Source organism: Linepithema humile, chromosome 3 (genome assembly GCF_040581485.1).
Source record: "Linepithema humile isolate Giens D197 chromosome 3, Lhum_UNIL_v1.0, whole genome shotgun sequence".
Lineage (NCBI taxonomy): Eukaryota > Metazoa > Arthropoda > Insecta > Hymenoptera > Formicidae > Linepithema > Linepithema humile.
In genome coordinates, this window is record NC_090130.1 from 15,131,218 (window position 1) to 15,146,825 (window position 15,608).

At 32.8% G+C, this 15,608-nt stretch overlaps 3 protein-coding genes across 8 annotated transcripts; 2 read left to right on the forward strand and 1 right to left on the reverse strand.

The window, feature by feature from the left end:
- The first annotated feature begins 405 nt into the window (after nt 1-405).
- On the forward strand, nt 406-5,955 carry LOC136998799 (uncharacterized). 4 transcript variants are annotated; one of them, XR_010889338.1, is made up of 4 exons: nt 406-495; nt 4,344-4,443; nt 4,532-4,691; nt 4,762-5,070. XR_010889338.1 is itself a non-coding variant. In XM_067351998.1 (4 exons), the coding sequence occupies exons 1-4, from the start codon at nt 4,196-4,198 to the stop codon at nt 5,372-5,374; spliced, it is 891 nt and encodes a 296-aa protein (XP_067208099.1). In that variant the 5' UTR covers nt 3,724-4,195; the 3' UTR covers nt 5,375-5,955. The 4 variants fall into 4 exon arrangements, 1 of the variants encoding a protein (XP_067208099.1); XR_010889337.1 differs by lacking the exon at nt 406-495 and adding an exon at nt 520-4,213; XM_067351998.1 differs by lacking the exon at nt 406-495 and adding an exon at nt 3,724-4,213 and having other exon boundaries at nt 4,762-5,955.
- LOC136998800 (uncharacterized) lies at nt 5,824-8,443 on the reverse strand. 2 transcript variants are annotated; one of them, XM_067351999.1, is made up of 4 exons: nt 8,060-8,443; nt 7,625-7,974; nt 7,265-7,538; nt 5,824-7,186 (listed from the first exon to the last, which is right to left on the reverse strand). In XM_067351999.1, exons 1-4 carry the CDS (start codon nt 8,176-8,178, stop codon nt 6,937-6,939), a joined length of 993 nt encoding a protein of 330 aa, XP_067208100.1. In that variant the 5' UTR covers nt 8,179-8,443; the 3' UTR covers nt 5,824-6,936. The 2 variants fall into 2 exon arrangements, with proteins under 2 accessions (XP_067208100.1, XP_067208101.1); XM_067352000.1 differs by having other exon boundaries at nt 5,824-7,165; nt 8,060-8,437.
- Nucleotides 8,444-10,976: 2,533 nt separating this feature from the next.
- Nucleotides 10,977-15,294, forward strand: Noc2 (Nucleolar complex protein 2). 2 transcript variants are annotated; one of them, XM_012362296.2, is made up of 12 exons: nt 10,977-11,136; nt 11,746-11,984; nt 12,055-12,275; nt 12,339-12,448; nt 12,523-12,644; nt 12,731-12,885; nt 13,008-13,235; nt 13,302-13,490; nt 13,566-13,685; nt 13,800-13,931; nt 14,011-14,226; nt 14,308-15,294. In XM_012362296.2, the coding sequence occupies exons 2-12, from the start codon at nt 11,780-11,782 to the stop codon at nt 14,851-14,853; spliced, it is 2,244 nt and encodes a 747-aa protein (XP_012217719.1). In that variant the 5' UTR covers nt 10,977-11,136; nt 11,746-11,779; the 3' UTR covers nt 14,854-15,294. The 2 variants fall into 2 exon arrangements, with proteins under 2 accessions (XP_012217719.1, XP_067208098.1); XM_067351997.1 differs by lacking the exon at nt 14,011-14,226.
- The last annotated feature ends 314 nt before the right edge of the window (nt 15,295-15,608 follow it).

Here is a 15,608-nt window from a genome sequence, read left to right on the forward strand (position 1 = left end):
CCAAAGAGCAAGATTAAAGTTATGATTAGTGTTAACTGTATTATTAGTTATAAAAATATTAATTATACTATACCTATAAGAATACTGCATAATTGAACAATGCATTGAACAAATAAGTGAAGAGATAAGAATAAAATAAGCAAAGGTTACCAGACACCCATCTTATCCGTCGGCTATCTTTTATAAACAAAAACAAGCTGCATATCAACTTCCAGCCAAACGATATTCCAACGTATCAAGAAGCCGATGTGACGATTAAAAATCTATGCGATACTCTCGAGGGCCTACTCCCCACCACAAGAGGACCAACGTACATCATCGCTCGTGAGACAGTTCTCTTCCAGCAGACTCACTGTTAGGTCATATTAAGTTCTATATACTATTTTTCTCTGCATTGTTCAGTTGAAAACACTGAGTTATTTGGTTTATATTTAGCAGTGTAATATCTGCATTATTAAGACGTATCTATAAGGCTTTGCTCCTAATTAAAATTAGGTAAGCTAATTTAATCTATTTTATTTGATTTTATTCATATCCTTTTCATACGATAGATTGTTACCTCCTGTATCCCTAGTAAACCCGGTGAATGCAGGGTGACTAAAAAATAAGGAGACATTTCAAATTTCGCGCTAATAGTCGATATTACAGAATTCTCTACACACGTCTAGTGACCAGACGTAACATAAAAATTGGTGGCAGCGGTGGGATTTGATAATGATCTATCGTTCAATAATTTTGTTTAATAATAATATTTCAGTGTAAGTACTATATTCCACTGTGTTGTGATTTGTGAATTTAAAATGTCGCACGGTACTCGCTCGCAGGGACCGGTATCGACCGACGCCGAAATAGACATTAGGCAAAAACATCTCGATGAACGTGAAAAACAATTACGCGCACAGCATCAAGCTTTGCTACGCGAACGCGAGGAAATAGAAAAACGCGCTACTGAAGCTATTGACGCGAATTCACTTATGCAAGTGCTTTCTAAAATACAAAGTGAACTCTCTCAGTTACAAAAATTGCCGGAACAAATAAATATGTTAGAACAACGCGTGAACGAAACTTCAAGAGCCGCATCGGCCTACGAAGAGTATCAAAGCATGCCGGCGCAGGACGAAGTGCCAGCATCATTTCCGATTTTAAAATTAAAGGATGTAGCTTCTAATATCCCTGCGTATGACGGTTATAAAATTTCGGTATTTCAATTTGCCCGTGCTTGTGAACGTGCTCGTGATCTATTATCCTCTGTACAGGAGCCTCAGCTAGTACAGTTTATTATTAATAAATTAGAGGGTGATGCGTACCAAGTTGTTGAAGGAAATATGTATACGCGTGTTGTCGATTTATTAGACAAACTAAAAGCTATTTTTGCACCGAATAAGTCAATTGCACAATATCGAGGTGAACTTGCTAATACTTACAAATTGCCGGCTGAAACAATTCTTAAATATGCGGGGAGAGTAAAAGATTTGAAGTTTGCTATATTGGATGGAAATAGACGTCAGGGAAAAAGCATAAGCCGTACTTTCATAGAAGAAATAGATGGAGAAGTATTAGAAGCTTTTATTAATGGATTGCCGTCTAATATAATAACTCGTATGGAACACCGGCAAATAACCGATTTAGATGTAGCCATTGAGTGGGCCGTCAAAATTTCAAATAATTTAGAAGTAGAAAAATTACGCGAACGTCAATCTTCGCAGAAAACTGCTCCTTTACTACGCTCTGACATACAAAGTATAGAATCACCGCACGCTGAACCACCAAAGTCAATTTTAAAAAATCCTAACACACTGATTCCGCGCCCTTGGATTAGACCACTAATTCCGGGTGTACCAGGTCCAAATTCTCCTGATGTGTGTCGATACTGTAAATTTCCGGGACATAACATATCGAACTGCAAAAAGCTAGCATACCGAAACTCTGTACAGAATCCGGAAAACTTAGAAAGCCGCCTGATAGCGAGCGCGGCCCGGGATACGGCTCATGTTACAGCGCATCCGATAAGTGTACAGGCAGAACCAATAATAAACGAAGGATGAATAATTCTGACGCAAATAATCAGGTCTCAAAATTTATTCCGGATGCAACAATAATAGTGGCAAACCCGGAGGCAGCTACTTTTTTGCCAAAAATAATACTAACTTGTAAAAATTTACAAGGATATTGCAAATTTATGATTGATTCAGGTTCTGCCATAAATATGATTAAGTCTAAAATCTTAAAAAACACTTCCATAGATTTAGATGATAGATTAATTTTAAGAGGCATTACTAAGGTTCCTGTTAAAACACAGGGAGCCGTAATTTTTGCAGTAGCCGGTAAGATAACAAAGTTTCACGTAGTGCAGGATGAAGTACCCATCCCGAGCGATGGAATTCTTGGCTCTGAATTTTTAAAAAATAATAATGCTATCCTAAATTACGATAAAGAAAGTTTGATTATTGGAAACATGTCAATTCCATTTTATAACGAAGAGAAAATAATAGTACCAGCCCGAACTGTGTTACCAGTCTCTTTTAATATTACTAATCCTGAAAGAACGGAAGGATACGTACTGCGTTGTGAACCCGTTAAAGGATTATATCTTGGTGAGGCACTTGTTACTAATTCACAAGGCAAAGGGTATTTAAAAGTATATAACGTCACTGAGCGTGACTACACAATAATACTGAAGCCCATGCACTTGATAGATTACTATTCTACCAATTTAATTGACTGTGTCAATTCTACTAACTCCACTGATTTCTCTGAATCCACTGAATTAAGTGACCTCACTAAGCCTACTAATTCCACTGCGCTTTGTTATTTCAATAAATCAAACATTGAAGATACAATTCCAGCAATTGAACACCGTTATAATAAATTAAAAAATCTAACAAACTTGAGTCATTTAAATGAAGAAGAGAGGAGATATGTAGAAACAACATTAGAAAAGAATATAGACTGCTTTTTCTTACCAGGAGATAAATTAAAATTTTCTAATATCACCAGTCATTCCATTCCTACCACTGACGACATTCCTATTCATGTTAAACAATATAGATACCCGCCAGTCCATAAAGAAGAAATAGATAAACAAGTGAAAAAATTACTGAAAGATAACGTTATTTAACCTTCCTCTTCCCCATATAATGCACCTCTTTGGATTGTGCCTAAGAAATCGATCGGAGAAAAAGAAAAAAAATGGAGAATGGTAATTGACTTTAGGAAGTTAAATGAAAAAACTATCGGAGATGCATACCCCCTTCCAAATATAGTAGAGATCTTGGATCAGTTAGGAAGTGCTAAATATTTTTCCATATTTGATCTAGCACAGGGCTTTCATCAAATTCCAATGAATCCGAATGACAGAGCTAAGACAGCGTTTTCCACCCCGTATGAGCATTACGAATATTTAAGAATGCCATTCGGTCTGAAAAACGCACCAGCCACGTTCCAAAGACTTATGGACAGTGTGCTGGTGGGTTTACAAGGAAACGAAGTATTTGTCTATCTAGACGATATTGTTGTGTATGCCAGATCCTTGGAGGAACATAGAATAAAAATTGAAAAATTAATGCAAAGACTAAGGGCGGTATTCATAGTCCGTTCTTATATTCAAGATCGTCTTAAGCACGAACTTATATTCACTCTCTTCGTCAGACACAATCTATGTGTGACGAAGAGAGCGAATATAAGTCCGTGCTTAAGACGATTTTAAATATAAGAACGGACTATGAATACCGCCCTAAGAGAAGCTAACTTACAGCTTCAACCCGAGAAATGCCAATTTTTGAGACACGAAGTTGTATATTTAGGCCATGTGATCAGTTCAATGGGGGTTAAACCAGATCCAGATAAAATCATAGCAGTAAAAAACTTTCCTATACCAAAAAATCAGAAAAATATAAAACAGTTCTTGGGCCTAGCTGGGTACTACCGTAGGTTTATTAAAGATTTCTCGAAGCTTGCCAAACCTTTAACCGATTTATTGAAAAAAGATATACCTTTTACATGGACTCCCTTAAGCGGTGTCTACAATGAGATTTTAAGATGTAAAACTTAAGCTTTAAGTCGTAATTTGTGACGTCATTTCCTTTCGTAAGGCTTTCCCACTAGACTTTTAGCCGTAACTTTAAGCCTCAAGCGAATTGGCGAAATCTCAATTTTTACGGCTAAAAATTTACGGCTTAAAGTCGAGTATGATATAATGACCAATAGAAGCAAGGTTAGCGAAAATACGTACATGTTAAGATATTATGTTGACTTGCACGTTGCACGATGGATTCAAACGTAGAAATATTGGATTTAAATGAAACATTACATATTGATGATGAAGTTCTAATTTCTGTTGTAAGAGAAAACCCAGTGTTTTTGACAAAACGTTAAAAGATTACAAGAACAAGGAACTTAAACTTGAAATATGGAAAAGTATTGGGAAAGTTCTTGGCTGTACAGGTTAAGTATTATTTAAGTATTTCTTCAAATTTGTAACAAAGTAGTAATAATTTGTTAATAACAAATATTTTTATTTCGGTGACATTAGGTGAGCAAGTAGAAGGACGTTGGATTATTCTTCGCAATACATTTACTAAAAAATTGCGGGAAATGAAGAATCAACCTAGTGGCTCAGGATGCAAAATGGCAAAAATGTGGATTTACTTCAAGCAAATGTCTTTCTTGACACCGCACATTGCACATCGAATGCAAGTATACAGTTATTTTTGGCAAATATCTTATCACTATGATAAAATCTCAATATTTTTATCCATATAGGTCACGCAGTTCTATGACAGCATCCCAAGAAAAAAGCAATGTATCACAAAGTATTATAAGGTCTTCGATACTCATCGAAGACTCTGCAGATAAAACAATGTCAAGTCCATTATCATTAAATAATGCATGCAGTTATGTAAATGCTGTAAATGTGCTGACATGCTCAGATGATAGTATTAGCAATCCTTCACTTGATGAATCTTGTAGTATTACATCATCAACTTCAAATCAGCAATCTCCTGTTACTTTGATAGACTCTGAGGATAATGTATTTGAGTATACAAATAAAAATAATAAAGTACAAAAGAAGACAGCTGCAGATATCGTTACTAAGACCATGAATAACGTAATCCAGAAGAAGAAAGTGCCAGCTCCAGATCAATTTGCAGTAAAAAAGCAGAAAACAACGGAAACAATGGAGAATGTATTGTGTCAATCTTCTCATGCTCTCAATGTAATGGCAACAGCATATTTGAGTCGTGCTACTGTGGAACAGCACCATCCGTGTATCACTGCAATAGCTGAAGCAATGAGACGAGTACCGAATGAACAGCAATTGACTTGTTTCATGTCAATTATGCAAGTTATTTCAACTCATTCACAAGACAAATAATTATAAATTGTTCGGTAACTGAGGTATATCTTTAAACATACAAAATATAGTTTTTAGTTTTTATACATTCTGTCTTTCAATATAGTGCAAAAAAGACATAATTTTATTATAATTTGGCGCATATGCTATTCTTTTTTATTTTGTAATATGTTTTTATTTTCTCTGTTTTAATAATTTATAATATGCATTTTTTTTAGTCAATATCAATTACATTAAACTTTTGTAATTCTTGATAGACTGACATTTCTAAGACTTTTTATTTCTGTCTAAAGTATTGAAGTAAAATGATAGTTTTATTTCTAATCAAAGATTAATTATTGTGCAATAATGTTTTTTTATGAATATGCGTCTATTAGACATTACCTGAATAATATGGCTGTTAAAATTTAAAGTATAAATGATAAGTACAATAAATAATGTGATAAAAAGTATAATAATAAGTATACATATATATGTAAAAAGTATATTTATTAAAGTTTTGTTAAATACTACAATGTATACATATGCTTTGTACAATAACATGTATATGTATAATAAAATAAATACCAATAAAATTAAATTTATTTCAGTTATTTAGTAAATTAAGGAATATTTATTATTCGACCTCTATTAACAATTTCCCATTGCCAAAGAATTTGTCCTTGATCTGAGGTGAAATATGCAGCTAGTGTGTCTTGTTGCTTTATTGCAACTGTGGCAGCATGATTAGACCCCACTCGATTGAGTCGTGTTATACTTCCAGTAAGGCACTAGATATGTAGGTATTCTAAAGCCCCTTACACAATGCCAGGCAACAGGCAATAAGAACAGGAAATAACATACAAGAGAAAGAGAGAAAAGCTATTTCTCTCTTTTTCTTTCTTACATTATTCTCTATTCCTATTGCCTGTTGCCTGGCATTGTGTAAGGGGCTTAAGGCACTAGATATGTAGGTATTCTCATCCGCCATTTTGGTTCCTATTAGATGGAGAATTATAGCGTATACAGGGTGACACTTAAAAACTGCCCACTAAGTACATAGCGTTATTCCTTGCCAAAAAATGAGTCGAAAAAAGTCCTGAATCATTTTTAATAATTGACGTGTTACACATGTACGCTATACTATACTATATACGCTATAATTCTCCATCTAGTAGGAACCAAAATGGCGGATGAGAATACCTACATATCTAGTGCCTTAGGTATTCTCATCCGTCATTTTGGTTCCTACTAGATGGAGAATTATAGCGTATATAGTATAGTATAGCGTACATGTGTAACACGTCAATTATTAAAAATGATTCAGGACTTTTTTCGACTCATTTTTTGGCAAGAAATAACGCTATGTACTTAGTGGGCAGTCTTTAATAGCGTTTTCGATTATACAGGATTTGAACGACCCAGGGTTGATCAATCACTATTTTACTATAAATGCAAGTCTTTCATTGGTGGAGAGGTTGCAATGACGTCATTAACCAACCCTGGGTCGTTCAAATCCTGTATAATCGAAAACGCTATAAGTGTCACCCTGTATACGCTATAATTCTCCATCTAATAGGAACCAAAATGGCGGATGAGAATACCTACATATCTAATGCCTTACTTCCAGGAGTGTTTTCACCTCGCCACAAACCAGAAACAACATTGCCATTTTCATCGTAATAGTCTACATAACCAGATGGACAATATGATTTAAATCCAACAATGTGTTCTTCTTTTTTCATGATAAAATTATGTAAACAGACTACAGCAGAAATTATAATCTCTACATTATTTGGATGCAAGGCCAATGTGGTTCTCAGCACTCTCCACCTAATATAAAAATATTTATCGCTGTATCGACATTGATTTTTGTATAATTCAATGATAAGGAATCACAATAATTTATTACTAATCAAGTAATGATCTCACCTGGTTACGAGAATTCCAAAAGCGTTCTCAATAACACGTCGTGCCCTTGAAAGTCTATAATTGAAAACTTTTTGTGCAATTCCTAACAAGTTCTTTCTTGCATATGGTCGTAATAGATTTAACCGCAAGGGAAAAATTTCATTACCCACGAAGTAGTGATTGACTAGCAATGTTGAGTTTGGTAATACCTTTGGTGGTGGCAGATCTAATTCATCACGTTCTAGAGCACGTCCAAATGCCGATGCACTGAGGATACTTGTGTCTGATAATGATCCTAAAATATATATTTTATATGCATATTTAAAAATTTGTTATTATTTCAAAAACTTTGTAAAATAATACTAAATGATGTATTCTCACCATAATCTCCAATGTCTACAAAAGTAAATGCATAATTGGCATCACATGTAGCTAGCAATACTATGCTATAATATCCTTTGTAGTTATAGTATGCTGAACCAGAATTGGGTGGACATTGCACACGGATGTGCTTTCCATCTAGAGCTCCAACACAATTGGGAAAATTCCATCGATCATAAAAACCTTTCTCAATATTTTTCCACTCCTTTTGAGAAGGAGGCTTCAAATATGTTCCTTGAAGACGTTGCCAAATAACATTGCATGTTTCTGTAATTATTTTATAAGATGTTGATCTGCCTATGCGCCAATATCTGGCCATTGAAGGAAAACTGTCCCCTGATGCTAGAAAGCTGTAAAAAAGCGCGAACATGCAATTTAATAGAAAATAGAGAGAATGTGTGTAAATGAACGTACATAACAGGGCGATATACATACCACACTGTAAATGCTAGACGGAATTCAGGATCCAGAGATTCTCGCATACTAGTCTTTATCAAGGCAGACCTAGTCAAATTGAGCAGTTCTTCAAATTGTTCTACTGTAAGTCTCGTCATTTTAAAAAATTCTTCATGATTTGTGTGTTTATACTTTAAAAATAAAGTAGTGTATGCTCCTAAATGAGGTCTTTATCGCTTATCTGGTAGCATCCACCATCTTCGATTTCTACTTTTACGTTGTTTTGTTAACAGCAAATAAGAGGCTAATTGCACCCATGCAATTGCCGCAAAGAAGAACACTAAATCTTTTTTTTCCATTGCATTTACGTGATTTACAGCTGTAAAACGTGCGCTTTATCCTTCTTTTGCGCCTGCGGAACTATCTGCTTTCTGATTGGTTCTTTGTGATCATTAAGGCTAAAAGCTATGAGTTTATGGCGTTCATTGTAGACATTATAACTTAACGGCTTATGCTATGGCTTACGACTTAAAGCTTAACTCTTAAATCTTACGTATTAAAATCTCATTGTAGACAACGCTTAACATGTACGTATTTTCGCTAACCTTGCTTCTATTGGTCATTATATCATACTCGACTTTAAGCCGTAAATTTTTAGCCGTAAAAATTGAGATTTCGCCAATTCGCTTGAGGCTTAAAGTTACGGCTAAAAGTCTAGTGGGAAAGCCTTACGAAAGGAAATGACGTCACAAATTACGACTTAAAGCTTAAGTTTTACATCTTAAAATCTCATTGTAGACACCGCTTTAGACTCATGGCCGGTTTATGCTTCGGTCTTAATCTTAATCTTAAGAGTTGATAACGTAGAATGCCATAAGGGCGTTTATACTTCCCTAGTCTTAATCTTATAGCGTTTTCGATTATACAGGATTTGAACGACCCAGGGTTGGTTAATGACGTCATTGCAACCTCTCCACCAATGAAAGACTTGCATTTATAGTAAAATAGTGATTGATCAACCCTGGGTCGTTCAAATCCTGTATAATCGAAAACGCTATTAGTCTTAATCTTATGGCCGGTTTATGCTTCGGTCTTAATCTTAATCTTAAGAGTTGATAACGTAGAATGCCATAAGGGCGTTTATACTTCCCTAGTCTTAATCTTAGTCTTAATCTTAATCTTGGAAAGATCCCATCTTTTAACTTTAGTCCCTAATGTCCTAAGGCCGGGCCAATGAGGTAAGTCTGACGTCCGACGCAGCACGAAACCGCGCAAAATAATGGTTTTCGATCCGTGTATATTTAAAAAATTGTTCCTGATCGTATTCAATATTCAGCATATCTTTCATTAAAGAAAAGAAATGACCAGTTTCGTGTCTTTTTCGATTCAGTGGCCGAACAGCGTATCTCCGTGGTTTTCTTTTATTTTTTTTTTAATTTCTTAATAATACACATGCTGCATAGGCACTTGATAACAAAAGTGCCATTCCAAACATTAAAGTTTTTTGCCGCTGGCGATTCATTTTAACATTCACTATAATTTGCAGCACCGGGATCTATTACAATTTGTGGTTAGGTTAGGTTAGGTTTTGTTACATTTGCACATGCGTAGTCCGAATTTCCAGGGAAGCATAAACGAGTCCTTAAGATTAAGTTAAGACTAAGACTAAGATTAAGATTAAGACCGAAGCATAAACCAGCCATTAATCTTGGAAAGATCCCATCTTTTAACTTTAGTCCCTAATGTCCTAAGGCCGGGCCAATGAGGTAAGTCTGACGTCCGACGCAGCACGAAACCGCGCGAAATAATGGTTTTCGATTCTTGTAAAATACGAAAATGAGTGATGCTGATTTAATTGAATGTGTCCAACAATTTGATGTTGTTTGGAATAAAAAAAATCCAAATTATAAAAATAAATTAGTGGTGAAGAATAGTTGGAACGCTATTGGAGAAGCGCTAAATTTAAGTGGTAAGTTAGTATGTAGAATCTAACCTCTTAAATTGAAAGAACAAAAACTGTGTAGGAGTGTTTTTATAGTTTTTCTATTACAATTTGTGGTTAGGTTAGGTTAGGTTTTGTTACATTTGCACATGCGTAGTCCGAATTTCCAGGGAAGCATAAACGAGTCCTTAAGATTAAGTTAAGACTAAGACTAAGATTAATAGCGTTTTCGATTATACAGGATTTGAACGACCCAGGGTTGATCAATCACTATTTTACTATAAATGCAAGTCTTTCATTGGTGGAGAGGTTGCAATGACGTCATTAACCAACCCTGGGTCGTTCAAATCCTGTATAATCGAAAACGCTATAAGATTAAGACCGAAGCATAAACCAGCCATCAGTCCCTCTATTCCTTAAGGCGGGAGCACAGACTTTTGCATAAAGCATAACGCATAAGCATAAGGAAATTGATTGGTCCGTTTCCTTATGCATTTGCTTATGCTTATATATAGACCAATCAATTTCCTTATGCTTATGCGTTATGCTTTATGTAAAAGTCTGTGCTCCGGCCTTTAGTCCGTGGCATTGCCGCTATGTTCATAACCAGTCATGATGTAAAAATATGTAGAGTCGGAACACGCCAACTCGATATGCCTTGACACCCGTGCAAGTTCATGTGTTAAGGCATTTCTGTGACCAGAGGTTTGTTCTTTATAGCTGAACTGGCTGCACTAGTTCAGAGTTTTGGCCGGAGCACAGACTTTTGCATAAAGCATAACGCATAAGCATAAGGAAATTGATTGGTTCATTTCCTTATGCATTTGCTTATGCTTATATATAGACCAATCAATTTCCTTATGCTTATGCGTTATGCTTTATGTAAAAGCTTGTGCTCTCGGCTTTTATCTTTTGCCCTCTACATTAGAAGGAAAAAGATAAACTCTGAACTAGTGCAGCCAGTTTAGTTATAAAGAACAGACCTCAGGTGTACGTATGGCGACACTGGTCACTAGTGTACACTAGTGCAGAAGGTTCGGCAATAAAGAACAAACTTTTGATATTTCTCTTTTGTTTCTCATTTCTCACGTGGAATTGTGCATAAAGCGAATTTGTCTATTTATGAGTATATTTAGTTTTTATGTATTCATAATATTGCAGAGTACTTATACAGGTAAGAGAGTAAAATTTTCTATCATATTAGCAATAATACATAATTACTAATTTGATTGTTTTATTTATATATAAAAATAATTAAGAAATTAAGTGCACATTATAACCTTGTCGTCACTATCATTGAGTAATTTCTTATATTTGTGTGAAACAGTAAATATGAGTTATTTCATGAAATACTTAGTTATCTTAAATTGAAGTCATGTAAAATGAAGAAAGTATTGGGTTGTTCGGAAAATTCGTAGGGATTGAGCAAATCTTGAGCAATTTTTCTTCTAGAAAGATAGAAAGTTCTGAGGGGAGAAAATTATGAAGCTGTCTAAAAGGTGACAGAAAGTTATAAAAAAAAAAATTGTTAATACAATAGTGACTACAGGTATACCTAAGTATAAAAATATTGTCTTTGAATTTTCCTATATAAAAATTTCTATAAACTTTCCGTACAATCCAATGTATCATGTTAATCACACAACGTGCACGACTGTCTTTATTTTGTATACATGAATTTCCCGTTATTCTCAAAGTAAATAAATATTTTGTAAAATGATGATTTTTATTATATGCATTTGTTGTATTAGTGTGTCAATTCATAATGTGTAATTTTTTCAAGGTTACTTAACATTTTATAACTCAGTTGTAAAAAAATGAAGGTGAAGAAAGTAAGCCAAAAATCTACTACATTATCGAAAGAAAAAAGATTAGGAGTTAAAAGAAAGAAGAAAGATTTAAGCAAAGTTACTACAGAAGAATTTTTTGAACAAGATTTTCACAGTGATATAGACAGTGATGAGAATAATGACACAGATAATGATAATTATGATGAGAATTATGAAAATAATAAAAATAACGGTATAATCTAAAATATTTAGATTTTTTTATATTTTAAATTGTATATTTTAATTTTTATCATTTTTTATAGATGACTTAAACAGTGATCAAGAAGATAGCGATGAAAGTGACTTAAATCCTGTCGAACACAAAAAGTCATTGATAAAATTAAAAGACACTGATCCTGAATTTTTTAAATATCTTGAAGAAAATGATAAAAATCTTTTGGATTTTAACTTATCTGATGATGAAGATGATGGTTCATCAATAAAAGATTTTGATGACAGGCACATTCCTCAAGAAGAATTGGAGGTGCATAATTTTTATAAATTTTCAATTTCTTGGTCTTATTTTTTAATAATTTTGAATTCTTAGGTTGCTAGTGATGATAGTGATTTTCATCCAGAAGAAACTGAAGAAAATTCAAAAAAGAAAATTACTTTGAAATTACTGAAAATTTGGCAACAAGAAATACAAACAGATAAGTAAGTTTTTATTTATATATTTTTGTCAAGTCAATAACAAAGTAATAATTATATGCGTTATTTTTAACTTATAGATCAACAGCTACTATTAAACATGCTGTAGAAGCTTTTCGTGCAGCCTTGAATAGTGTAGCAGTATCATCTGATACAGCCACAAGATATAAAGCCACAAGATATAAAGTAGAAGGAAGTGCAGGTTTGGTTTTTATTTACATTATTTAAGCCATTTATTATTTTTTTAAAAATAATTTTTATTCTAATATTATTGAAATATATTTTTAGTATTTAATGGTGTGGTACAACTTTGTATAACACACTTGTCTGATGCATTTAAACGCTTTTTAAAACTTGACCCAGAATCTCATGAAGCGCATAAATCTAAGAGATTTGGCAAAATACGAGGAACTTTAAAATTGTACTTAACAGATTTATTTAAGGTATTAGTATAAACTAGTAATGTTTTACATCTTATTTATCTTGTTTATTACATCTTATTTATCGTATAATATGGTATATAGCTATAAAATAAATTATATAAAGAAGCATTTTTTTTCCACAGCTATTGGAAAATGTAACATCATCTAATATTCAAACAGTACTTTTAAAACACCTTCGCTACATGTTGCCATACATGCAATCTTTTTCGTCCTTAACTAAACCATTGTTGAGGATTTTGTTAAAGCTGTGGTGTGAAACAGGAGATGAGACTGTTCGCGTCATAAGTTTCTTAAATATATTCTATATCGCTATTAATCATAGAGAATCCATACTGGAGAAACTGTTAAAGGTGAGATTTACATGATTGTAATAAAAAGAAATAAATGTAGAAAATTGTTATTAAAATTTTTTTTAGACTATGTATGTGAAATATGTACGGAATACCGAATTTGTATCGTCCAACACATTACCGAGCATTAATTTTATGAGACTTTCTTTAGTCGAGATATACGCACTAGATCATGATCTGTCATACAACCATGCCTTTCTTTTTATCAGGCAATTAGCAATACATTTAAGAAACGCCGTTACATTAAAGAAAAAGGTAATTATCGAATAATATAATTATATTTTTTTCGAAATTTATTATTGACACTTAGAATTTTATTTTTCTTTTCAGGAAAACTTTCGGATTGTGTATCATTGGCAATATATAAATTCCTTACGTTTTTGGGTAGATTTTATAACTAAGTCAAAAGATAAATCAATGTTACGATCATTATTGTACCCATTGATCCAGGTATTAGTTATTTCTATATAATATATGTTTAATATAACTTTAAATAACTTAATTGCAAAAGTATAAAAATAGTGTAAAAATTTATCCCAAATTTATTGGATTATTTATTAACAGATAATTATTGGAACGATAAAATTAATTCCAACCGTACAACACTATCCATTAAGGTTCCATTGCATAGAGATGTTACTGAGCATTTCAAAGGAGACAGGAGTGTTCATACCTATTTTGCCATTTCTTCTCGAGGTACTGATTATTTGCGATTTCTAAATAATTATTCTTGTACTCCTAGAATGTGCAATATTTTTTATTAAATTTTTTTTAGATATTGGATTCTTACGACTTTAATAAAAAGCACAAAGTGGCCTCAATAAAACCTATACCTATACTTTATACATTGAGAATATCGAAATCACAGCTTGTAGAAAAAGATTTTAAAGATAGCATTATCGAAACAATTTATCAGCTTATACTAAAACATGCAGCAATTGAGAGCTATAAAATATATTTTCCAGATTTGTTTCTATCTTGTATAATACAGGTACATAAAAAAGACAAAATATTTTCAGAATATAATTTTATTAGAAGTATGGAAAATTAATCTGATATATGTATTTTCTAGTTAAAAGCATTTCTGAAGAAATGTCATATAGCGACATATTGTAAAAAAATGAAGCAGCTTTTGAGTATGATTGAAGAAAATCGAAAATATATTGAAACCGAACGTACGAAAGTGACAATAGACTTGAGAAACATGGGAGAAATTACAAATTGGGAAAATAGAGTAAAGACAGATGGCACAGAGATAGCCAAATTTTATGCCACATGGGCTAAACTGCATGAATCGCAGAAACTTAAAATGCTTACAAAAAATGAAGAAGAAATCAATGCATCTGTTTTGAGGCAATCAAAAAAGCAGAAATTCAATGAGCAGAGTGCGGAAGATAGCGAAGAAGAAAGTGAACTGGAATTTCGAGTGAAAGGACTAGAGACTAAAATTGAGACAAAAGAATCGACAAATACTACTAAAAAACTTGTTAAAAAAACAGTAAATACTACTAAGAGAAACAAAAACAAGAAAATAAAAGTGGCCAAAAATGCCGAGAATGATTTGCCGAGAGAAAACACGGATATTGTTTTAGATATAAATAGTGATGATTGGGATTAAAAAAGAATAGGTCAACAAAAACTTTTACATAATATATTAGACTACAAATTATTATTTTTTAAAAGTGGCCAAATTTTGTGTATTATACATATATAAAGTACATTATACATAGGTTTGAAGACATTTGCAAAAAATGTAACTTTCTGCTCGCATTTTAATATTTGTAGATCAAAAACCTCTTGTTTTTTCCTTCAAAAAATGCAAAATAAAAGTGAACAAAATATATTTAAATAATGTAAAAACCACAGACACACATGCGCGCACACACACGCACACACACGCACACATACACGCGCACAAAATATAAAAAAAAAATAAAATTGAATTTAAATAAGCTAATGCAAATTGTTCATCGCGTGATTACTTATATTTGACAATGTTTACTTATGTACAGACATTTCAATTATTTGCGTTGAATAAATTCTTAATTTGTGTGAATAATTCTTATATTTGTGGAAACTTAATCATAATGTTGATCTTGTTCGATTCTTTTATATGCTCTTTGTGTTTCGATTGCCGTTTACATTTATCTGACGATCTACAAAGAAAACAACTTCTAGTGAATATCAGTTACTTACAAAATATACTGCAAAATAATTGTGTAGAATAAATTTTATTTTTATTAGCATAAAATCCTGATGCATTTGGCTATTTTTTCATAATATTAAGAACTTATAAAAAGTTTATAATATGTATGAGTTTAAAAAACTTATATAATTAGAGTAGCTTTTAAATATATAATGGTTTTTTAAGTA